This window comes from Mchenga conophoros, linkage group LG23, assembly GCF_057382185.1.
Source record: "Mchenga conophoros isolate Kocher_MC1m ecotype Shallow Benthic linkage group LG23, M_conophoros_male_GT1.1, whole genome shotgun sequence".
In the NCBI taxonomy this organism is placed as follows: domain Eukaryota; kingdom Metazoa; phylum Chordata; class Actinopteri; order Cichliformes; family Cichlidae; genus Mchenga; species Mchenga conophoros.
Window position 1 is genome coordinate 8,001,064 of NC_140547.1, and position 25,199 is coordinate 8,026,262.

General features: G+C 39.5%; 2 protein-coding genes across 4 annotated transcripts in view; one reads left to right on the forward strand and one right to left on the reverse strand.

Annotated features, from left to right (window-relative positions):
* Positions 1-8,483: 8,483 nt before the first annotated feature.
* Positions 8,484-10,942, reverse strand: bloc1s2 (biogenesis of lysosomal organelles complex-1, subunit 2). The gene is made up of 5 exons (XM_085263643.1): positions 10,675-10,942; positions 10,329-10,445; positions 10,049-10,168; positions 9,845-9,949; positions 8,484-9,252 (listed from the first exon to the last, which is right to left on the reverse strand). The coding sequence occupies exons 1-5, from the start codon at positions 10,922-10,924 to the stop codon at positions 9,221-9,223; spliced, it is 624 nt and encodes a 207-aa protein (XP_085119769.1). The 5' UTR covers positions 10,925-10,942; the 3' UTR covers positions 8,484-9,220.
* A 1,430-nt stretch (positions 10,943-12,372) lies between these two features.
* Positions 12,373-25,199, forward strand: part of usp24 (ubiquitin specific peptidase 24) — a 34,847-nt gene continuing 22,020 nt past the window's right edge. For 2 of the 3 annotated variants that reach the window (XM_085263638.1, XM_085263639.1), the window contains exons 1-16: positions 12,373-12,764; positions 17,262-17,430; positions 17,654-17,721; positions 17,816-17,959; positions 18,218-18,343; positions 18,665-18,700; positions 18,802-18,867; positions 19,873-19,938; positions 20,755-20,829; positions 21,121-21,279; positions 21,372-21,486; positions 21,650-21,753; positions 21,953-22,060; positions 22,163-22,258; positions 22,401-22,562; positions 23,737-23,838. In XM_085263638.1, the coding sequence (XP_085119764.1) occupies positions 12,486-12,764; positions 17,262-17,430; positions 17,654-17,721; positions 17,816-17,959; positions 18,218-18,343; positions 18,665-18,700; positions 18,802-18,867; positions 19,873-19,938; positions 20,755-20,829; positions 21,121-21,279; positions 21,372-21,486; positions 21,650-21,753; positions 21,953-22,060; positions 22,163-22,258; positions 22,401-22,562; positions 23,737-23,838 (1,875 nt within the window). In that variant the 5' untranslated portion in view covers positions 12,373-12,485. The remainder of the gene's footprint in view (positions 12,765-17,261; positions 17,431-17,653; positions 17,722-17,815; positions 17,960-18,217; positions 18,344-18,664; positions 18,701-18,801; positions 18,868-19,872; positions 19,939-20,754; positions 20,830-21,120; positions 21,280-21,371; positions 21,487-21,649; positions 21,754-21,952; positions 22,061-22,162; positions 22,259-22,400; positions 22,563-23,736; positions 23,839-25,199) is intronic. The other variant, XM_085263640.1, reaches the window with a different exon arrangement.

Genomic DNA, 25,199 nt, shown 5'->3' on the forward strand with positions numbered 1-25,199 from the left:
GGTACCCCTGAGCAAGGTACCGTCCCTACACACTGCTCCCCGGGTGCCCAATGGCTGCCCACTGCTTCACTGAGTGAATGGGTTAAATGCAGAGAGCAATTTCCCCACGGGGCTCAATAAAGTACAATAATGTACACACTTTCTTCTTTCTTCTTCTTCTAGCACCACCTGCTACAGAACTACACACACAGCAGAACTGACCAGGTAGCCCAGCTGAGCCAGGTACAGTTATGTTTTTTGTTCTCTGAGAAATTAAGGTAAATATTATTGCAGCCTGATACCTTTAACTCTGCTCTGTTGGTGCACTTAGCATGGACAAATGGCCAAAGCTAATTCACACAGAGTGGTGAGAGATGAGTGATCAGTGTAGTTTCAGATGACTGATGCATATAATTTAAACAAATTATGTTCTGGTAAAAATAATAACAAGGGTAAGATCTGATTTAACTGCTTAATTATTTGATTTTTTTTTACCTTAAAGTATATATTTCAAAAGGCCTCTCGTCACAGCCTCTGTGTTTTTGTACACTTTGTCCACCGGCCTTCTCTCTCAGTTACTGCTCATGTTCCTCATAAGAAACGGGAAATAAAAGCATGTCTAATTCATTGTTCTGTTGAATTTATCTCACACACTGCTTGCATGCACTCATAGTTAACACAAAACAGAAAAATTTTTTGTCCTTGGTCACTGTCTTGGTTTCTCGGATGTAAATAAATCTTCTTTTTTTCTTTTTTTTGAAAGGAGAGAAAAATAAGCTCTGCATACCAGGAAATATTTTGATATTTGAAGGGATGTTTGATGAAAAACAAAGAAGATTTTAACATGATTTTCAACTATCTGGAACCAGTACTTAATAAAGTGGAGAGACAATGGCGACCGAACCACCTTTGATTTTAAGCCTGTTAATATAGTCTACTTGGATTTATATATTGTTGTTTCTAGTCTTACTGAATACTCAGAGTCCCCTTTTAACCATACCTTCATACAGTGCTTCATTCCATACCCTACAAACACTTTGTCTACCTCAGTATTATATCACCGGTTGACCTAACATGTATTTCTTTGAACTGTAGGAAGAAGCTGGTGTGCACAAGCAAGCCCATGCTGGCACAGGGAGAGCATCACGCTCAAGAGCCGGGCAGCTTCTTGCAGTGAAGCAACACTGATAAACAGTCTGCCAGTGTGCCAGCCACTTATCTATGCAATTGTGAAATTCAATGAAAATAGCAGGAGTAACTGGGTCTCTTAAGCCTTGACCTTAAATTCTGTGAATAATCTCAGATCTGAAGGCCAGAAGATAACAATAATAAACAGAAAAAAATGGATGAAGAGAATGATCAGAAATGATGGTATAATATTGCATGACAAAACAAAATAAAAACAAAATAAGGCAATTTCATTGAAGTAACCATGATTCATATAATCCAGGGAGTTATATCTTTTTCAAGTCATTAATAACTTGAAGGAAACTCTCTTAACACTCTAAATGCTGGACTGAAATTTACCTTTTGAAGATTTTGACTGAATGACAACCAGCTGGCCTTGGACAGAATTGATGGAGCATGATTACGAAGCTCACAGCCACGACCCTGAATGGGATGCCACACATCAGTGATATTGATGAGGAAACATAGAAAAAAATATTAATTTCACAGTTGTACGAGCTAAAGCTCTTTCTGAAGTATATGTATGGCACAAAGACGGTTTTCTGCTTTGGCCTCTCTGCAGTCACTTCGCACTGTGGTATGTATGCGATTTGTTACCCATTTAATTTGAGAGCTGGGAAACTGGGTCAGATCAGATCAAATCTGATTAACGGTTGCACAAAGGTTGATGTAGATTAAGTATGTGCAAAATAAGTCCTGCTTATACTGTAATGGATACGTTTTATTATGTGCCTGTGCTGGACAGAAAGAGCAGCAGGTCTTTGCGTGGAAGTTATTTTCTGGTTCCAAATGTCTCATTTTGGGACAGCCTGTAGCACTCCACTAACAAGATGAGTCAACAATGTCCTTTTATGGCTTTTGGACACTTATTACTCATTTGGATGAGCTAATGCACACATGCTGAAAGCAAAACACGCACACACAAAAGCCCTTTTGGAGAAACCTTTACACTGTGAACTATTGACGTTGTAATTTGGATAAACAGGATGAGACTTGTTAAAGAAAGCCACTGTCTGCCATAAACCCTCTTTATTACTCAACCACAGTGGTCTTAGATGTCTCAGTCAATATAATGATGCAAAGGCTATAACAACAAGCACAAACTGACATTTTGAGATTTACAGTAAGTTAGAACCCCAAGTCACTTTTTAGATAAAAAAAGAACAATAATGACATAATTGTAAAATTGAGACGTGTTAATAAACAGTTTCCTGTCTAAACCCTTTCAATTTTATATTGATGTTTCTTACTGAAGCGTTGTCTGTCACCTGATGCTAAACACAAATGGGCAGTAAGTCTTTCCTACAAATTGTCCAGCTAAAAATTAAGAAGGTGGGAATGGTAAGGCTGCACCAAAACAGCATGGAGGTGAATCATAAGGGTCCACAGAGCTTAGAGGAACTGAATTAGGGCATAATTATTTGTAGATTAATCACTCTGATTAACACTATTTTAGATTATATGTAGTCATTTGACCCATAGTTGGTACAAAATACCAGTCTGTGGAATTGTATGTGCTTTTCTAGTGGTGAATGAAATTGTTTCAAATTCTTTTACAGGGTGCAAAGATTGTGATAAGAATGTATAATGTCATAATACAAAGGATTGACATGTTTTGTGTATCAAATGCCACCCTGCTATGACTGTGTGGGCTTTGTGCAAATGGCAGAAAATGACAGAAAAACACTGTGCTGCCAAAGAGTTTGAGCGGTGCTTTAAAGGCGCTCAATCAATTTAGACATGGTGTTGAACACAGTGAGCATGAAAGGAAGACTCTTCATAGAAAGTCAAAACAGGAACACAAACAACGTCAGTGCACCAGGACTGAACTAACATCACATTTTGAGCAGGATTAAATCAAACTGTCCTCAGGTGGTGTTAGTTATGACGCCCTGCAGGGAAAAGATTCTCTCGGTCCTCCTTTCAATGCTGCCAGGAGCAATGCGTGATCTGACGCCAGAAACAGATTCTGACAACATGAGTCTCCTACCTACTGAGAACAGCTGGGTTTTGCCTCACATTCAAAACAACGTTGCAGCTATGTTTTTGTGCAACAGTCGCATCTGGTGTCATTTTAGATTTGCAATAATGGAAGGATAGCGTGGACATTTTTGGTCTAATCAGAATGGATTGCATTTGTCTAGCATTGGTTGGTGTGTTTCCAAGAACTACATACCTGACAGACACTGGCTTTTGGAGTTGAATTTTAGTGAGGTCAGATGTGACATGTGTAGGTTTTGTGTGTTTTTTTTCCCTTTGCATTCTCACATGTGCACATTATATGACAAAGGTGTGAGCAGCAGAAGTAGGTGAATGATTGCAATGCCAAACGTTGACCTCATGTGGCTTTTCATGCCCTTTTGGTAGAAGGTTTTTGAAGTTTGACTCAGTCCCTCACATCTCACATGTGGCTTGTATTTGCACCCAAATACCTCCCAGATCTGTTGGATTTTTTGAAATGAATGTTAACATAAAACTCTTTATCTTCAGCTAGCTGGCTGACTTTAAAGGGTCTGCTTTACAGCAGCATAGAAGGGTATTTAAACGCCTTGCAGTGCAGTTATGGGGGGCTGTTTATCTCATCAGAGTGTGCGTGTGAAAGTAAGCAAAAGCCAAAGGGATAAAGTTAAATTTCTCAATACTAGTAAATTTGTTGACACTGCCCAATTAAGCCGAATGCTAACTTTGAGCAAGGCCTAAAAACAAAGAGCAAATGTGGTTTGAAAATGACTTTCTGAGTGTCCTTGTTCACTCTCATTCATGAACACAGGCAACATTTCCCAAACTTTGTGCTTGCTTGTCAGTTACACAACACTGTGGTGTGGCATCCTGCCCTGTTATTGTTAACTTGCCCAATCTCCTCTTGGAGAAAACAGCGCCTTTGCTTCAGCTGATGATGGACATATGTTTGATGCTTTCTCAGGCACATTTCTGGGAATTTCTTGAGATCTTTCAGATTGAGGCCATATCGTTTCAGAAGATATGAATTTGAACAATTCCAGTATTGTGTAACCAATATTTTAAATGGATTAAATCTTACTAATATGCAATTCAATCAAAAATCCTTCTATGTTTCTTTTCTATTGATATATAGGTTGCATATATTAAGACATCTGTAATGCATTGTTTTAGCCCTGCATGCTGGAAAAGCTGTGAGGTTTGCAAGATCAATTTTAGAGCATATTTTTTGAGGACTCATTGTCTGCACCATGTCCCCTGCTGTCTGTGGTGTATTACAACTCTGGGAATCGGCATTTACATTGTGGATGGGAATCACAAAAGAGAAGGAGAATGAAAAGAGATGTTTTCTTGTGAAAAAAATTAAAAGCATGTGTTTTGCTGTTACAATAATCTAATAAAGTATGAGTTAGCCCATCACAGCATGTAGTAAAAGATACTCACTCTGGACCTGTATGGAGTAAAATCCTGATCAAAACACATGACTGAGTTATTGAGTAACACTGTAAATATAAGAGGGTCACCTAACGCAAACAGCAATGAGTGTCAAGATAATTTCATGTCTAAAATCAGCAATTAAATGATGAGTTTGACATTTGATAAAATATAATGCTGATAGTTAGATGAGAAGATTTATATTACTGACAAGTATTTACAATGAATATGAAGCTATAACCAGTATCAGTTCAGCTTTACATAAAGAATGGAAGTAGGGGAAAGAGCAAACCTGGCTCTGTATTAAAAAAAAAACCCACTATTATTCACTATAATCAAAAGAAGATTGTTATCTCCATCTGCAATAATGTTTACCTGGTTGCATGGTTCTGTTCTAGAACCTTGCAGTCCTAAAAGCCTCATCCCCCACCCAAGGCATACAGTGAGTAGCAAGACCAAAAAAGAAGACAGATGATGACATCATGAAAAAAAGAAGCTAAAAGTAAGATGGGTTGCAAAGTGGCTTGCAGTTGTGCAGCCACTGTGTTCTGACTAGAATGCAATTCAATCATCCATCCTTCCATCTAAACCATTACCAAGCCAGCTATAATCACTCAAGCATATCTGCTCTGCCCTTGGTTCTTCCCCCCGAAATACCTCACCTAAGGACAGCCCAGGCAGCTCTTAGGTCTCGAGCGCCTCTTGAACACCCAACGCCTCATACTGTCTCTGCGGCTGAGCCCAGACTTTTGTGGGGGAAGCTCATTGGTGCTGCTTTTATCTGGGATCTTATTGCTATTATCAGTAAATCACCAGCTGTGCATTCATGATTAGCTCTTCTTTATAACAGATCAGCGCAGCATCTATATCACTGCAGACTATGCACTAATCCAAATGTCGATCTCCCACTCCATTTTACTTTCACTTGTGAAACAAGACCCCAAGATACTTTAACTTGTCTATTTGGAGCCGCAACCCCTGAGCAACCCAGAGGCATCTCAACTTTTTCCGGCCGAGAGCTATGGCCTCACACTGGAAGGTGCTAAATGTCATCTCTGTCGCTTGACACTCAGCTACACTACCCAGGATGTGCTGGAAGTCATTATGAGAGATTTGCAAATTGGACGAGTATAAGGGTATCAGCTGAACTGTGATCATATTTATGCAGGCAATGAGATTAGCTGACTGAATGCGGTTTTATGGCCTGCCTGAAGTAACCTACGATATGTAACACAATATGCACTTCTAAAGGTGGGATGAAAAAAATAAAAGACATTTTACTGATTTTTGAAAAAAGGTTTAGAAACAGACACTTGTTCTGTAATATTTGGATAAATGCAAGGCTGCTACTCAGGTGCACTAATCTCCTCAAGTCTCAATTCATAATAGTCTGATCTTGTTATCTAATGAGTGTTATATTGTGAGTGCTTACAGGCAAATGTTGCAAACTTTGGACAAGCCAGGCTTCCTTTTTCTCTTTCATGTTATTCTTTATGATAAGCTAACCATTCGTTGGCTGTAGCGTTATATTTAGCAGAATGATATAATGCGGGGGCATTATCAATGCAGTCATTTAACTCTGCAACTAACAGTGTAAGTCATCATGTAAATGGATTATTATAAGCTTATCCTTTATTATACTGACCAACATCTCGCACAAGTTACATTGCACATACATTTAGTTTGATTGCACTAAATGCATTGCATGGATGCGTATTTGTGTGTCCACAAAGATGAGAAGAATTTGAAATGTAGTTATTACAAGTATGAGGCTCTTACACATTCACCCATTTATTCTTACCATTTTCCAAATATTGTCAGATATTTTTGTTTTACTGCTTCCTAAGGCAACACCTTGGAATAACAGCTCTTTTTTTTTTGGAAAATATAAATGTGATATAATTGTTCCTTAATTCCTTTGCATTTTAATTAACTGGTTGATATTAGCAATGTTGCCTCAAAGCAAGAAGCTGCTGGGTGGAGTTTTGTATGTTCTGTGGCTTCCTTCCATAGTTCAAAGACATGCAGGTAGTGTGGTTAGGTTTATTGATGAGTCTAAATTGGCTGTAAGCGTGACTGGCTATCTATCTCTCTGTGTTAACCCTATGGCAGCCTGGCAACCTGTCCAGGGTGTTCTCTCCCTCTTGCCCTGTGACAGCTGGGATTACCTCCAGCCCCACGATGCTATCCCCATGGATAAGCAGAAGAAAATGGATGGGGATGGTTGAGTCACGCCTAGGGTATATGCTTGACCACATTACATGAATTCTTTTTTTTCTGTATGCTATGTCTGTCCAGTCTTAAATCCACACATTTAGCACAGAACATGTGATACCCAAATTATGATGTTATAGCACAGCCAGCTTTTACAATATTTTTACAAACTTAATATTATAAGGTTCGTGATTTGTATGTTCTTTTCTATGCTTGACTGCCTGTTGGCACTCACATTTAGCCTTCAGAAAACAACTCTCAATCATCTAATAGACCTGATTTGAGAGCCTTTGGGAGGGGAGGTGAATTTATGCCCCAGGGTCCTGGATAAAGGCAGGGAAAGGGAGAGATGGAAGGATCACAGTGCAACAGTAAATAACATTACAGTTTGAATAATGGGCTCCCTCTGCGCCAGGGCCTCAACTGGACTAATGACAGAGACCTGTTTTAGATTAGCCCTTATACAAACACACACACGCATGAATATGTGTGCATGAAACAACACACAGAGGGAGGTTCTATCAGTTTGGATAATCTGTTGCCTATGGCAAACATGGCTCTGTTCGGCTCTGGGAGAGCTAATTTAAAGGAGGAAACAAAGGAGGCAGAGGGCATCACACACATCTTCAGTCACGCATTCATCCTTTCCTTTGAATTATCAAGTGTGTGTCATCCATTTCCCTCTGTTGGTCTTGGTTTTCCCAGAGTTCATTTGAGAAGTTTGTGACTCAAACCTCCTTCAGGAGTGGGTCAGTTTTTCCAGAATTACAGTTTACTATATCTAATTTGTCAACAATGTACTAGTTTAGAGCATTATCATGGTACAAGTCCGCCATCTGCTGTCAATACAAATTTCATCTGAGAACCTGTTTTCACTGTTTATGTCATGAGGTGAAAGATTTAATGTTTTATAGCCTTCATATTTTGCATGCTTTTGTTTTGAAATGTTTCTACTTTCTTCTCACATCTTCCTAATTAAACAAAGTATCAACAGTGCACACTCTGCATAAAAGATGGGAGGTGAGGACAGTCAAGAGAGCAGGTGCATATGAGGCACAAAGAAGAAGACAGCAGAGCTTCAGCAGAGGAAGGGGACCAACAGGATCGATAGTACAGATGTATGCCAAGGAGCTCTACCCTTGAATAATAATAATGGATTGCATTTTATATAGCGCTTTTCGGGGCCCTCAAAGTGCTGTACAATTCCACATTCACACACTGGTGGAGGCAAGCTACAGTTGTAGCCACAGCTGCCCTGGGGCAGACTGACAGAAGCGAGGCTGCCATATCTCGCCATCGGCCCCTCTGGCCAACACCAGTAGGTGAAGGCCTTTTTACTGGGTCCTGAGACAGAACAGGTGACTGGTTTCCGATGGCTGCTACTAGAGCATTTGTTTCAAGACTGTTGCACCCATACTTATAATATATAGTTGGACTTTAGCTTGTTTTTTCCACATTTATTTATTGTAAAAAATAAAATAAACTGCTACACTTGAGTTTTGTATTCCTTGGCTACCATCACTTTTTTTTTTTTAATTAAGCTGCTCTCCACCAGTTTGAAGAGGACCTCTCCTCTCCCTTCCCCTCGTCATTACATTTACATTAGCTTTAAAACAAACAAAAACACCCAAAATATACACACCTCATGTACATGTTTATAAAGCAAAATAATAAGTACCGTTGTAAGGAAAGTATTATCAATCAACCAATGATATGCAGATCATAATTTATTCAAAAAAAAAAAAAAAAAAAAAAAAAAAAAAAAAAAAGCCAGTCATATTAAATGCCTTTAAACTCCAGATTTCAAACTCCATGGTCAAAGTGTCATCATTATCAACTGCCCTCTATACAATAGCTTCATCATTGGTAAACATCTTGAAGTCTTTAGTGAATGTGTAAAAGGTTTTTTATACCATTCATTTTAAATCAGAACTACCAAATGAAATTTTCAGGGCTCAGTAATCAGACAATTTCCAAGGAAGGAGACTGGAATTCCAACACATTCTTAAAACACATCTGTGACCATGCTTTGCCATGTAAATTGTGTATAACATTGCTGTTGAATACTCCATTGAATTTCTATCTGATTAGTAATAAATATATCCTCCATCTCGCAGTTATTATAGCCCGTCTATTTAGAGTTTTTATTCTACAAAGGGGAAAAAGAAAAAAAAAAAATCTGCAAAAGGATTTGGGTATACGTTGTATACCTTGGCTGCGTGATATTGGAGTCAAATCTAAGTCAAACACTGGATTACTAACTCATGTGCATTCAGCTGCTTCCTCCTTGGTATTTTCTACGTGTCAAAGTGTCTCTGACTGTTTGTTGTTTCAGTCTCAGTTCACATCCTCCCTGCAGGTCCTGGCTCCACTGGCAGGGAAAACAGAATGCAAGGCAGGGTGAAAGGGAAGGCACCATAGCTCTCAGTCTACCGCCTCTTCCCCCTCATCGCTTCTCCAGTTTTTTAAACCTGGCCTCTATAAAGATAAAGAAAGGGATGACTTCTCACTCTACTGTAATAAAAATACATTGCACTATAACTGAACAATCAAATAATGTTTGACCTTAACATTACAATATTTAGGTCAGGAATTGTTTGTGGTGACACAGCGCCATCTATTGGCATGGAAGCTGCCAACACGATTGTGCTGACTTTACCATAAATAATAACCTCAACAGCCAACAGATACAGAAAGAGCCTACACTGTCACCTTGACTGTGCTCTCAAAGACACAACAAAAAAATAATATGTTCACTAGGCATAGCAAATTAAAACAAAGAAAGATGGTACTGTGAAATCAAAACAAACAATGACAAAGTTACTTTCCTAAAGTAACTTTACATTTAAAGATAAAAAATGTAGAGCCACCAGTGAAATCTAAAAATTATAATAGTAAAGAATGGATAACACTGCCCCAAATGTGTTTTGCTTTCAGCTGTTGATTTTAATTAACCTAAGATGTGCTTTTTAGAACATCCTTGACTCTGATTCAGTTATGTTGTGTCAAAAGATATCCTGTCCTCTGTGCAGAACAAACACTTTTACACCTCTGTCATTAACTGTCTTACCCAGTTTCTTGGAGTATGCATCCAATTTGTAAGCAGCTTGTTCAAGTGCAGATACTTGCTCCTCAATCTGGTTTATTTGGTCCAAGTAGGGCTGTAAACTTGCATCTAAAGAAAACATGCACACCAGACAAGTCTTCTTATATTACAAGTTCCAGTAACAGATGAAAATTATGGGGCTAGTTTTTTTTAGTTTTTTGTACTCACACTTGTTGTTAAGATCCTGTAGGTTACGACTGATGTTAATGCTAATGTCTTTCATTTCCATATACTTCAAGCTAGTAATCTTGTTCATGTTCTCCAATAGACGGTAATCCTCACAAGTGCCTAAGGAGATTGGGAGAACATTTAGAGAAAAATGGGTAAGAATGAATACGAGTAGCAAAGAACATCAGCAACTGGCCCTATGGCTTTGACATTTAAGAATATAACTGTTTCATTCTTTGAAAAGAAAATGCGAGTGTTTCCAATATTCAAAAAATAAGACCTGTTAGTTCTCCTTGCAAGAAGATGGCCATCTTTTCAAACATATCGGTGCACAACTCGTTTATATCGGGCTCTGCAGGCTCCACAGCCTCCTCTGCTGTCTCCACACCACCATCACCTGAAAACAATGCAGCAGCATTAACACAGCGCAGCTTTTAAATCCAATTGCAAACTTAAATGTGGCCACAATATAAATGAAATAACGCAAAATACAATCACATTACACAAATAAGAAGGATGCCATGTAGAGCAGACAATGTAAGACCCACAAATAGAAAACTAAATAATTGGATTACTGTATGCTATATTAGCATTAGCTAGGGAAGTGCAAAGAAACCAGGACTCACTGTTTGTGCCGTGTTTTTTCGGAGCGGCTGCGAGGCTTTCCGCTGCATCCCCCGGGCCCTCTGCTTGACCGCTATCACTTGCGGTCGGATTCAGAGTCGCCGAATGAGTCGATGGTGCCCTGGATATGCTGTCCATGGCAGCGGCTTCGTCTCCAGTTGCTGCCATTTTGTTCCTGTTTTGATTTTCCCCTGTCACATGAGCCGAGCGTTCACGTGACGCACGCCCGCCACCAACAGCCGCCGCTCCCATTCTCGCGCTCTATGGCAAAGCCACGCCCTTCATTAGTAAACGGCTCTTCGGTATTTAAAGGGTATCCTCTGTAGCTTTAATATAAATGTAAAAAAAAAAGTTGGACTTTTAAATAACATGGTTTATCAGGCACTTATGCCTGAAAAAATATTTATTTTATTTATTTAACAAAACGAAATTATTATACATTTTTATAAACTACAGCAATTTATTATAAACTGCAATATCTTCAAACATTCATTGCTCACGTGTTAATGTTCAGTTAAGAAGGTTAAGTCTAAGTCTAAGTTAATGTCTGAAAGCATTTTGCTGAACAAAACAAAAGAAAACTAACCTGGGCTTGGGTTTTTCTAATTAAACCATTCTCAGAGTAAGGTGCTGGTGGTATGAGCTGATGTCTGATCTGAACTGATCCTCACAATTAATTATCTGTTCCTTCAGCTGCCACCATTTTAAAACTTACATATAGCCCTTTTATCATGTTTCGTCCCATGATTATAACCAAGTGTTTTGATCCCTAAGAAGGTTACACCAAATTTAATCGAAGAAAAGTTTTATTTGTGAAAATAACCACGGTAGGTCAAAATTTTAAGATTGTTAATACTTTATAATATTTCTGTGGTTTCTCAAATTTTGTTGCAATGCTCATTTTTCTAGAAAAAAAAGAACGTCTTTTTTCATTTTTATTTTACTTTCTAATCAAAATAGACGGCCATACATTATAATTACACCAGCAGTGAAAATGACACTATTGTTAAACAGTTTGAGAATGGATGTCAAATGTGTGGCCAGGGGACGAGGAAAGTGCCCGAACTGGCCTACTGCATGGCTTGGGAATGTAAACATCGCAAAAAGGAGTCCAGGAATTTTGAACTTTTTACTACACACACACACACACACACACACACACATATCTCTCTCTCTCTCTCTCTCTCTCTATATATATATATATATATATATATATATATATATATATATATATATATATATATATATATAATTTTACTTACCATGCCACAACTAAAGTAACCCATCCCACTGATGGGTTTCCTTTCTTTACTACAGTACGTCATTTTTTTGTAAGACCAGGTGAATGTGAAAAATTATTGTTCAAAATTGGAAAGAAAAGGGTCAGGACTTCTTTAAGTAGTGTTCAAAACTGCATTGAGCCCATTTAAATGACATCTCAGGCTGTTGTTCATCAGTTTAATAAATGGACTGTTTATGAAATGTGAACGTTTCCAGAATGCACTTAAACTTAAGTGAAAGGAAAGGGGGACAGCTGGGATTTTTAAAAATAAATTATTAAGCAATAGTTACATATGAAATTGGGCCTTGCGTCAAAATAAAATGATTTTCGTTTCCCTCTGCGCGCTCCCGCGAGAAGCATGCAGCGCTTGGCAGGCAGAAGTCGCCGTAACACCTGTGTCGGCGCTGTTGTGAGCGAAGCAAATCGTGACAGGCTAGTAGCAGCGGACTGTAAACATGGCGGCGTGCACAGCTACAGGGCTGTGCCGAAAACCCCGTTACTACTAGTCTGCTAGACAGAGACACCCCAAAAATGGAGACCGAAGAGGAGCAGCACATAACGACGCTCCTCTGTATGGGCTTCCCAGACCCCGACGTGATACGAAAAGCGCTCCGGCTGGCTAAGAATGACATCAACGAGGCAGTGGCGCTCTTGACGAACGAAAGCCCCGGACTCGGGTATGGATATGAACCGATGGAGAGTGGGCCTAACCCCGGCTTGGGCTCGAGTGGAGAGGGGGAAAACAGCGGGCGGACTGGCACAGGAGGGTTTGACCCTCCTCCAGCATACCACGACGTAGTGGATAGTGAGGTAAGAGAAACCTGTAGTTTTAGCAACCATGAATTGAAGCAGCGAGGGGAGGAAACCGGGCTAATTGCCGCTTGCAAGAAAGAGTGGGCTCGCCCATTTAACTGGCTAAACTTAGCATCTTCAGTGCTACATGCACCTAACGCGAACTGTCAGAGCAGGAGGTGAAATTCTGTTCGATACTAATGGAGAGGGCAAGAGAGTTGCCTGTGATTGATAAGCTTCGTTCCTTTAAAAATTGCGCTGAAAGCCTATTTTGAACATAAAAGCTAACGCGGTTAGCTTGTAGCAGGCTAGCTAACGTTAGTTTAGAGTTAAACGCGCCAGTAAGGGGACCAAGGTTAGGAGCACAGAGGCATCACTCTGGGGGATTGCAGTTAGAGATTTCAGCTGGGACCTCTGGTAACAGGTAAACAGCTCTATCAGCCAGTCAGCCTGCAGGCAGACAGTTTGATCTCTTATGTCTGCTTTGCATGTGTTAGCTAACGTTAGCTGGATGGTTATCAGACTGCTCCGCTCCTGTAGGAATTGCAGTCCACTCGAACCGGGCTTAGAGCGGTTTCGCAATTTCATTTTTAAGCATACGTGGCCATTTTGATTATTTTTCTATTCATAATGTCAGTTGACATCATATGAGTATCTATTTTTGTGTCATTCATTGATAATTCTTACATATTGCGTGTATGAGAAGGGTTGCAGTTGATTGAAAAATACCAGTCACTAGTTCTTTCACAGTAATTTACCTACCTACAGGTCTTAACACTTTGTCCTAATTTACGGCGTTTATGTGCTATTACAGTAAACCGCAGATGCCCATCTACATATGATTCACCTGACACCTTGAACACCTTAAACACAAACCTAACCTCAAACCCATTGCTTTTATAGATTTGCAAAAACTTAAGGCTATTGAAAGTGACCAGTCCTTCAATTTGTGAGGTTATTGATTCAGACTTGATAGCCACCTGTTGTGTCCCTTTGATTGTAGTGAGATGCTGTGATTGTGGGTCAATAGAATAAGTACACATAAACTACTGACCTGTTCCTGTTTACACCTGCTTTTTCTTCTACCCCGTTATCACGGTGGTGGTTTATTACAGGCTGTTTTAGTAAGTGTAATATAAACAACACTTGGCATTCACAGTGTGCAGAAAATAGAGCACACCCACAGGTCAATAAGAAGCCTATGTTTAAAAACATTCTAATAATGATGTTGTTACAGATTAATTTACCACCAAGTAACTCCTGTTATTTAATCCCATTTTCCCCCTGTTTGTTCATCTGCCAGAAAAAGTTAGAAGTACAATTTGAATCTTTTTCCAACCAAACATATTTGCTACTATTTACTAGTTGAGCATTTATTGTAATTGCTATATAAATGTGTCTGTGCGTGTGTGTGTGGCGTATTTGATATACTACAGAGAAATAAATCTCACTCATTCCTACAAAAATTATAAAGTTATAGAGAATAATCCAAAGTTGGAAAGTGCTGTATTTGCCCTCTTCTCTTCCCTTGTTTCTTGTATTAATGTTCATGAAGGCTGTCATAGGTCTTTGGCCTCATGTCATGCTCCTAAATATAGCCCTGCAGTGTCCCTGACACACACAAACACGTTGCAGTTTTTGCAGAGGATCCCAGGAGGATTGCGGGTGCATAGTAACAGTGGCACTGAGTTACCTCATTGTCCAGGCCAGCCACACGCATGCAGTGCTTTTCAGCCTTTTCCCTCTAAAGCCCTTAAGTCTGGAAGCATTGAAAGTATTGGAGCCTAGTGCATGTTTCATGGTGATTTGTGGTTTTCCCTATATTGTACTTCTTTGAAACAGGGCATTGACTTGTGGTTACGTAATTCTGCCAGTTGTGCTCTTTCATTGGGGTGTTTCCAAAGATCTGTATTAGTTTAGTCTTTCTCCAGCTTTTCTTCCTCTCATCTATCTGTCGTATTTAATTTTCTAAGAAAGGGAAGAGATGAAATATGATGCTCCTCCTTTATCCTTTATGCTTTATCTTTCCCTTTGCCTCCTCTTCTCCTCTCTGTGATTGATTAATAATATTTTCTCATATACATTGATATGCAGGACAGTCATGTACTGAATGCACTGACCACTGTTTATGTTAATATGTATATAACTATATTTAACTGTACCGCTAATTAATATTTATACTGTGCAGCTTCCACATGAGCAATGGTCTCTAATAGTTTGTTACAGTCATAATGTAGTGGAAGTTGAATCCTAGTGCGCAGTTGTAGTTTAACATAATTTCCAATGTAACACAGCAGGTCAAGCTTTATTAAATGGTTCAGTTAGAGCTGGGCGATAGAACGATAACGATATGTATCGCGATATAACTTTTACTCGATAGAGAAATTAAGCTATCGCGATAGACCTCGCCGCTCTTGTCCTCTTAAAATAAAAAAAAAATAAAAAAAATAAAAGTTTAGCCAATCCAAACTAAGTAGCGCAGAGCCGAACCAATCACAGCCGCAGCGTCACGTCGCGTGACTTGTTACGTACAGCACAAGTGCCAAGCCGCACGTGTTTGTTTGGGAAGCAGCCAGGGGGTAATGGAGCCAGCGCGTAATGGAGGAAATGAGTGTGCCGACTAGAAAAATCAACCGAGCGTGACCGAAGAGAAAACAGATGATGGTTTCAATGCCGGAGAGATTGTCGAACGGAAGAGCCATAGGAGTTCCGTTGTGTGAAGGTATTTCGGCTATTTCAAGTCTGACAAAAAACAGAGTAGCGTGCACTGTAAATTGTGCCGAAAGCAAGTCTGGAAATACAATAAACTGGTGCATGCATCACACTGTGCGCCACGTTATTGTTTCGGTGAAAAGAATTTCTACAATACTGTTAATTCTACTCTCTGCAGTGTTTAAATGCTTACATATACACACAGTTACTGTCCGTCCACACATACGACTCGGTTCTTCTTCTATGCCCCAGCTTTGTTTACTTTTTCCCACCGAGGCTTCTAGACTTCTGATTGGCCAACATTTCGGTACGGTTAGGAATCTAGCGCCACCTGCTGCTTTGGCATGTTCATAGCAGCGTTTTCCTTCATTTCTGCCTTTATGTGTGGACGGGATTATTTTTTAAAACGAAAACGGAAAATCTCCGTTTTCAAAAATACCCGTGCACGTGTGGATGTAGCCTCAGTCTCTGACTGGAAGCGCTAATTCGTCATTCGGCTTTTGTCAGACTAAAGTAACTGTTAAAACTGTTTGAAAAGCTAAGCTATACAACAAGGAGAGATTGAGAATTTCCTTTTAGTTCTCAGTTTATTTGATATTGACAAAAGTTAGTCAGTTTTGTCTGTTCTTCTGTAACACAAACTAAGATTTATTTTTACAATTAATATTTTGTTTCTAAGTGGAATTGACAATTTAGTCTGTTTTGTTTGTTCTATTTTGAAACTTAAACGCTTTAGCGGCTGCCTTTTGTGTAGTTTGCAATATTTGCCTTTATTTATCTGAAAAAGTCTCATGTTCCTTAAGTACATCTACCCTGTTGAACTTATTATAGGAAATAAATATTTAAATCAAAACAAGCTGCTGATTATTTCACATTTTACTTGTGAGCAACGGCACATTTAAATCTTACAAATATAGTTATTTGGCTTATATCGTGATAGATATCGTTATCGCCTGAAATGAAAAAAACATATCGTGATATGAAAAAATCTCATATCGCCCAGCTCTAGGTTCAGTTATTACTTTAACATCTGCACCTAGTTTGCGCCATCCTTAAATGTTGAATGAATTGGCTGGGCAGCACTGTTTGAGAGGAAGAGGCTGTGAAGGTTAATCATAAATATACACTTGACCTCATGAATATGTAAGCAAGTTTATGGCATAAATAATTTACTAACCCTTTAACTGTTTTTGCTTTTACCACATAGACTCCTAGGCTTCACTGCCACTGCCTTCTTCTGTCTTCTTATTCCAGCTGAGCCTTAATTCTGCTCTGTGAATCATAACTACAGATGGTATAAAACTTGACTCTAAATGAGTTGAATTTTAGCTCTCTCTTTATTACCTGCTCAGGCATGACGCCATCATACAGCTAACAAGACAGTGTCATGTCATTTGGCAGGGTATTCATTGAACTTGACTGTCTAGCTCTCACACCCTGACTTACACATCACCACTCTTTAGACTTAATTGCTGCCAAAGGACTTACTAACAAGCACCTGCCTTAATTTGTTCTGAAAGCTTCTTGGGAGGAAATAGAAAGATAAAAATATTACAGAGATGAAGGGCAGATCATAGAGGAGAGGACACACTTTCCAAATGACTGCTATCGCTCCTCTCCCAGAGAGAGGAGAAGACTCAGGCATCATCCTGTCAGACTTTATCATCGCCAGAGGCCATTTGTATTATCCTAGCATCACACAGAGGACATTTGCAGTGTCATTATAAAACAATGGGATGAGCCGTATGAAATGCAGTCACCCTCTGCTTTATGTCACAATTTTGTTGTGTTTGTGTGTTACAGAGGAGCAATGATGAGAATGGGAACTGCTCTGGGGGAAGCATGGAGTTTCCCACCACCAACCTGTATGAACTGGAAAGTCGAGTCTTTACTGACCACTGGTCCATACCTTACAAGAGAGAGGAGTCCCTGGGCAAGTGTCTCATTGCCTCCTCCTGCCTTGCTCGACATGGTAAGACTGCGTGTGTGGAGGTGATGAAAATGTTGTTTTTAAGGTCTGCAGTAAACTACATTTGCGTTATTATGTGGGTGGCGTGTTTTGTTTGGACCATCGGGTGTTTTTCACATGTTGTTATTTCGGCCACTTGTGTCGCATGACTCAATATGTAACTAATCTGACAGCCAAAAATTCTCCAAGTTTAGATGTGTGAATCCAACTTCTCCTTCCCTGTCAGGTCTTGCTGACGCTGATGAGAATTGCAAGCGCTTTATGGATCGTTGCATGCCAGAGGCCTTTAAAAAGGTAAGCAAAAGAGAAACTGAAGTCAAGGTGCCTCTTTGAATATTTAGCATAACTGACTTACTTCCTTTCTACATGCCTTGTTCATTATCACCAGCTACTGACCAGCAGTGCCGTACACAAATGGGGCACAGAGATTCATGAGGGAATCTACAACATGCTCATGTTGCTGGTGGAACTGGTTGCAGAGAGGGTGAAGCAGGACCCTGTACCTGTAAACCTGATGGGAGTGTTGACCATGGTGCGTCGTCTCACTTAGTAATGTTTTCCTAAAATGATAGAAAACCTTCCTGTTACGATGCTTATGTATCTCATTTACTGTCTTTTTTCTTTTTATAATCACCTTATTCAAAATGTTATTAACCACTGTGGTTCAGTGTCATTCCATTTATTTTGGGTTTTGTTCAGCTTTACTAAAAAAAAAAAAGCTAATTTATTTCATACGTATGAGGGGAAATAAAAATAAATATTTATGATGTGTAATTCTTCTTACACGCAGGCCCTTAATCCTGACAACGAGTACCATTTTAAGAACCGGATGAAGGCCTGTCAGAGAAATTGGGCTGAAGTTTTTGGAGACGAGGCTAACATGTTTGCCGTCTCTCCAAGCAACGCCTATCAGAAAGTAAGACCAATTTGTCTGTGAAGCATTATAAGATTGTACTGTAGCATTGTAGTATTGTGCTGTATGTGTGGCAGTTAATCCAGATGCATTGGCAAGTATTTATATATGTTTACATGTTAAAGAATTTGTTTATGGTGTATAGTCATGTTCAAGGTTCAGACAGACCAATTCTTCAGTGTTGCATAACTGAGCCGCAGAGGGTCAAGAGACCATGGGTGGCTGACACACAGCAGCTGCTTGAAAACTTAATGTGTATGTCTCATGAGAATTTTCAGTGTCATTGCTGAAAGCATTTACTTAAATCATAGTGATCTGTTTCAGGAGCCCCATGGTTGGCTGGTTGATTTGGTGAATCGAGTGAGTAATAAACCACCACTTAGATATTGTCTCCATAAATATATACCAGAGTTATATCAGTTTTGCCTCATGTTTCCTTTCTCTCTGTAATTTTTGTCAAGTTTGGAGAGCTGGGAGGATTCACTGCCATCCAGACGAAACTCAACACTGAGGAAATTGAGATAGCTGTAAGAACTATTGTTTTTACGTCTTCTTATCATCTTTTTCCAGGCATTTCTTAAGACTGACAGAGTACTTTGAGACAGTCTATGCAGGCGAAAGGTCATCATGTTTGAACTCAGTGCTCTCAGCTGCACAGCGCTGAATGTCTCTCTCTCTTTCTTTCACTCTTTGTAATATTCACTTAAACACAAACACAGTCCTGCATCCTCCTACTGTGTGATGGTTGAAATGCTCTGTTGTTTTATGTGTTCTGAGGCATCCTTGTACTGATGCTTCCTTCTGGGAACCTGGCCGGAACCTCAGCAGCGCATGGCCATTAATTCAGTGCGCGTGCATACACACACACACACCCTCTAACCATTAGCATTTTAATAAGGCAAAGACTCATTGCACACCACAGTTGCACTCTGCAGTTGCAGTGGGAGCTCAGCAGAGTGTGTAAGCCGTTAGATCCCTAACACACTAGAGGCACATTGGATGATGGTGAAAGTAAAAAAAAAAACGAGTAGTGCTCACTTCTCTATTTACTACCAAGGGTGACACATTCATTTGTGTGCTTTGAGCAGGAAGGCATGTAGGGTGGAAGGGTAGAGTTGGAAGGTGGAGGAGAGGGAGATACTTGCAGAAGGCAGAGATGGAGGATAGTCAAAAAACTGACAGGAACACAGGAAGCTTTCATTAGCCTCTCTTGATTTAGCAGTGAATGACAAATGACAGCTGGGCTCTGGTATTCGATACTCATCCACGCATGTGTTAACAGTCACTCCCTCTCGCTCACATGCACTCATGTGTTTAAATGCAGGTTGATCTCTACCCTACACATTTTACATCAGGAGGAGTGATGTTGTGATGCCATAAAAAGTCTTGCACACATCTGTTAGTGAGTTTTAGCAATGCTTCAGAGTCAGTGAATTATTCTTAAGACAATCAAAGCTGGTGCTGATAAATTATTTTCCTCCCTTTCCTTTCTTTCTTGACTTGTTTATACTTTTTTTCATCTGTCCATGCAGTATGTATCTGCTCTAGTCCAACCCCTCGGAGTTTGTGCTGAATACCTTAACTCCAGTCTTGTCCAGGTGAGCTACCTTATCTACTCTCCCTGACACACACACTAAATGATGCTCACTATACATTTCTACCTTAAAACAATGTCTTAGCCCTTTAATGGCCCCTTGTAGGATAAAGTGAGGACTGGCCTATGTGTCCTAAGCTGATTTCGATTAGTGTCAGACACTTGGGTTGGGATACTTATGCACAGCTCTCACATGTAGCACCCAGAAGGATATTATCAAGTTCAGACACATTCAAACTACTGTGTTTTAAGCAAAGGAGCTAACTGGATCAAGGCAGCATACACTCACTGGTGGGCATTATGATTGCTGGTAAATCTAGTTTTCCTTCTATTTGCACTTCAAAGTCACAGAGACTTTGTACCAGGAAGCTGCCAGGTTAAAAACCTGCTAATGTCTAATCTGACTGTGCTGATATTTATGTTCTCACATGGATCTCTGCTGGGTGGTAGAGAAGTTCAAGGCTGCAGTGCATAATATGTGACAGGGTGTTACATACACTTTTAACATCTAATGTTAAAAATGGTCCTCTTAAAAATAGCAGTACAGGTATGTACACACATGGACACACAGTTGTAGAATCTGGCCTGTAATTGCTTTTTTTTCCTCTGCCAGTAATATATATGTGTATATACATTGTTTGTCTGTGGCTCCGTAGTTTTGTTCCAGTGATAAAATCATCGCTTGTGTTTATTACATGACACTTCTACCCCATTCTGATTTATATTCTATTTTTATTTGCTGTATCCTCTTACTGTTTTGCTGCTCCAGTGGTCCATTTACCCCACAGGGATCAACACAGTTTCATATTGTTTTTCCTAGCCTATGCTGGATCCAGTCATCCACAAGATGATCACATATGTACAAAACCTGGAGGAGAAGGACCTTAAAGATAAGGTAGTGATTTATACCTCCTTATAATTTTAAGAAAAAGAGGACAGAGATGAATGTGTTCACTGCCCTCTTAGTTGTGCTACCCAGTAAATTTGAGTTCAGAATGAATATGGGACTGGTGACTTTTGTTGGCACCTGCTAGATCATATAGTATGAATAAACTGTCTTAGAAGACTATGGTAAGTGCAAACACTGCTCATCTTGAGTTCAGGAAACTAAATTAGTGTGGAAATGGTTCTTTTATTGAAACTTCACAAGAATTTTATGACTCAGTCAAATGTTATTCAACCCTAGCGTCTGGTGAGCATCCCGGACCTGCTGTCAGCCATCAAGCTATTGTGTATGAGGTTCCAGAGGGAGTTGGTTACTGTGGTAGATGATCTCCGGCTGGATACGCTTCTACGTATGCTCAAAACACCCCACTTCTCCACTAAGATGAACTCCCTCAAAGAGGTCAGCTCAAAAAGAAGATTTTAAAGTATTTCTTTCTGAGTGCTTCCATTTCTGAGCTCATGTCAGACTATTTTTGTATGCTTGTCTCTCAGGTGACAAAGTTAATAGAAGAGAGCACGGTTTCAAAGTCTGTGAAAAACGCCATTGACACAGATAAACTGCTGGACTGGCTTGTAGAGAACTCTGTCCTGTCAATAGCACTGGAAGGTAACGATGTTTGTTAAAACATAACTTACTAGAGTTTTGATGAGTGCTTGGCAAAACACACAGACATAGTTAAACGTAGTCACCACTGACATAAATTTAAACTGAGAAATCGGGAAATTAAGATTTCAGTTTAACTTTGGCTGATTCATTCTTTTTGTTCCAGGTAACATTGATCAAGCTCAGTACTGTGAGAGGATTAAGGGAATCATTGAGCTGCTGGGGAGTAAACTGTCACTAGATGAACTCTCCAAGATCTGGAGAATACAGGTAAGAACCATTTATATCTCAACTGCATGTGTTATTACATATTTATTATTCATTCTGATCGGTTTTATCTATTTATAACTCTTAAAGAAAATCAGTAAACTGCACTGAGTGCTTTTATATGTGCATATCTGTAAGTATGTGACAAATACCTGTCAGCTCAGTGGATGTATTGATTTCTTTTTGTGTGTGACCATCTCAGGCGGGTCAATCATCAACTGTAATAGAAAATATTCATACAATAATTGCTGCTGCTGCTGTGAAGTTCAGCTTTGACCAGCTCACTCACCTCTTCGTTCTCATACAAAAGGTCAGCGCTCACTCTCTGACATTTTGATAAAATAGGTTATATTTGAAGAGATTTCTACATGTGTGCGTGATATTTATGTTAACATGTTTGCATGATATTTAGAGCTGGGAAGTTGAGAGTGACCGTGTAAGGCAAAAGCTGCTCAGCCTGATCGGGAGGATAGGCAGAGAAGCTCGCTCTGAAACCACAACAGGAAAGGTATGCTGTGTAAATGTCTTTTTGTCAAAGGTAGGCTCATTCAAAAGTAATTGGAGAAAAAACAGGTAAAGATATTGTGAAAGGTTTTGATATAAGGATGTTCCCTTGAGTCAACCTTGTCCTTGTGTGTGTATCTGTCCAGGTGCTAGAGGTGCTGTGGGAACTGGCTCACCTCCCCACCTTGCCTACCAGTCTAGTTCAGCAGGCCCTGGAGGAGCACCTGGGGATTCTGAGCGATGCCTACGCTGTTAAGGAGTTGGTGAAACGCAGTTACATTATTAAATGCATTGAAGACATTAAGAAGGTGAGACAGACAAAGTATAGTATTTTCTTTGTTTACTTGGGCTCTTGTTGGGGTTTAGCATTTCACTGAGCCGGTGCTTTAAAGGTGTTGTTTATTTTGTACACACACAAAGAAAAAACTGGGAGCATTTGTCACGAATCTTAAAACTGCAGCTCAGCAGTTTTAATGAAACACTAGACAGATCTACTAGATATCTAGGTCTTTTTCTGCCTTCAGTAACAGTTTTACTGCATGTTAGCATTCCCTTATAAGTTTGTCAAACTCTTGCAATACAGTGTACCCCACTGTAATGAAGGGAGTCTTTCTTTTTAAACAAGTACCCATCTATCTAGAATAATTTATTTTTAAACTTTTTTTATTAGTTTATATTTTTGTCATTGTCTGCATCTGTAGCACCCTCTGTGGGTATCTGTAAATGCAGGTTTTATAATTAGTTGATTTGCTGATACAGTCAGTTAATGACTATATTGTGAAACAGTGGTGTGACTGAACTGTTAAGTAAACTACTCTCAAAGTGTGGAAAATGTGGTAGATAACGTTATAAACTGCAAGTATGTGAGGAATTTATGCTTCATCTTGCCTTTTCTAAATGTGTACTTTATATGTCATTAATAACTGTGTCAGTAAATTGGTACTGCACATCCTGGCTGTCCAACATGACAAACTGGTTCACCCTAGAGAGGACACACGCAGATGCTCATACTAAACGTGGCATATGTTCAATAGTCCTGGTGAGCCTCAGGATTCTGTCTTAAATGCTCAATTTCTGATATTTTTATTCTACTTTGAAATCTTTGTGATATATTTAATATGGTCTTCTCAGCAGCTTCACCCACCTGCTATTCAGATCTTTTTCCTTTTTGTTTCTCTGTTTATTCTTTTGTTAATTTCGTATGACAGTTAATAAGAAGAAAATAGGCTTTAAGGGAGGGGGAAGGGAACTAAAACTGACAGTGGACAAACTGAGCCACAGTACAAGAAATGGAAATTGGCATGATATATCAGTTGCATGTATGCTTTTCCTATTTTGAAATTATATACAATAACCATATTTTAAAATGACTGCTGGACTGACTGTTGCCACACATGGAAGAAAATATGTGTGTCATCCTTGGAAATCCTGCTTGTTATTTGTGTACAAATCTCCCACTTCAAATGATATGTATGTCTCTAGAACTTCACTCAGGAAGACAGTAAAGGCAACGAGACTCATAGCTCATTTCTTATTGGCACTTGGGGCAAGAAGAAATCTAACTCACTGGCCAAATTAAAAGAGGTATCCATTATGATTTATATTTCCACTGACTGGTGTGTATCCAATCTTGCTGCTTCAGTCCTGGCATCCAATCGTGGAGGAGGGGGTTTGACCACAAAGGGGTTTCGTTGGTCTCAGGTTGATAATTTCACAGATGATTGCAACATGAGGTTGTTTGACCAGGTGTATGTTAATCTTCTGCTTGCCTCACTAAGAGGGCTTTGGCACTCGCTAATGATTACACAGTGGTGTTGGTCTTGTCTTGGGTGAACGCTTGTGGAAATAAATGAGTGATTTATCTGCTGGATGACTGGTTAGCTTTGGTGGAAATTTTTTACTCATGCGAGGACTCTAATCAGAACCATGGATACCCAAGTGAGGCTTTTGTTTGATATTTGGCCTTTCACATTAACCCTCATCCTACCAGCATATTTGACATACATAGACCTGGGGTCCTTGGGGGCAGCAAGGATCATTAATTGCTATTGTGACTACCAGTCACAATAGCAAGATTATAATACTAGCAATATTTTTTTCTGCTCAAAGCATTATTAGTTATGTGTCCTATGTCATCTAAAAAGTAGATCATTATTAGATTTTTGTAAAATTGCATTTTATCGCCCAATCCACACTAAATACTCAAAAGCTCAATTGATTCTGATATTCCTTAGTTTTCAGTAATTTTAAGTAAACATCAATTGTATTGTAGTTATATGACGAAAGCTGCTGGATCTATTTTGATCCCAATATAAAATAATTGAAATAATTTCTCCAATGCATTCTGGGTCTTCCCCAAAGTCTCCATTATGTGCTCAAAACACATCACCTAGGAGGGGGTTCTACTCTTACCTTTTCTCAATGACCAAGCTCCTTGCTCTGTTTCTGAGGCTGAGTACGAATCCTCTTCAGAAGAAACTGATTTCCACTGCTTGCATCTGTGATCTTATTCTTTCATTTACCGTACTACCCAGAGCTTGTGAACATAGCTGTACTTTTGCTTTCACTCTCAGCTCTCTTTTCACCACAACAGATCGGCATAGCATCCACTTCACTGCCAAGACCCCACCAATATGTCTGCCAATCTCCTTTTCCAGTCTCCTCTCTCTTGTGAACAAACCCCAAGATATTGAAAGTCCTCCACTTGGGGCAGCAGTTTGTGCCCAAGAAGGAGTCGGCGTCCCAACTAATTCACACTCGGCATCAGATTTGATGCATAAATATGAACAGAACTGGTAACAAAGAGCAGCTCTGGAAGGGATCAGCACCCAATGAGAGAGACTGACTTATTGCTGGCAACACAAAACCTAAAGCTAAACCCTTACTATAGGCAGTTATAGCATACAGTTTGCGTCATCATCAGCGCGTGCTGGCATGTAAAAGGA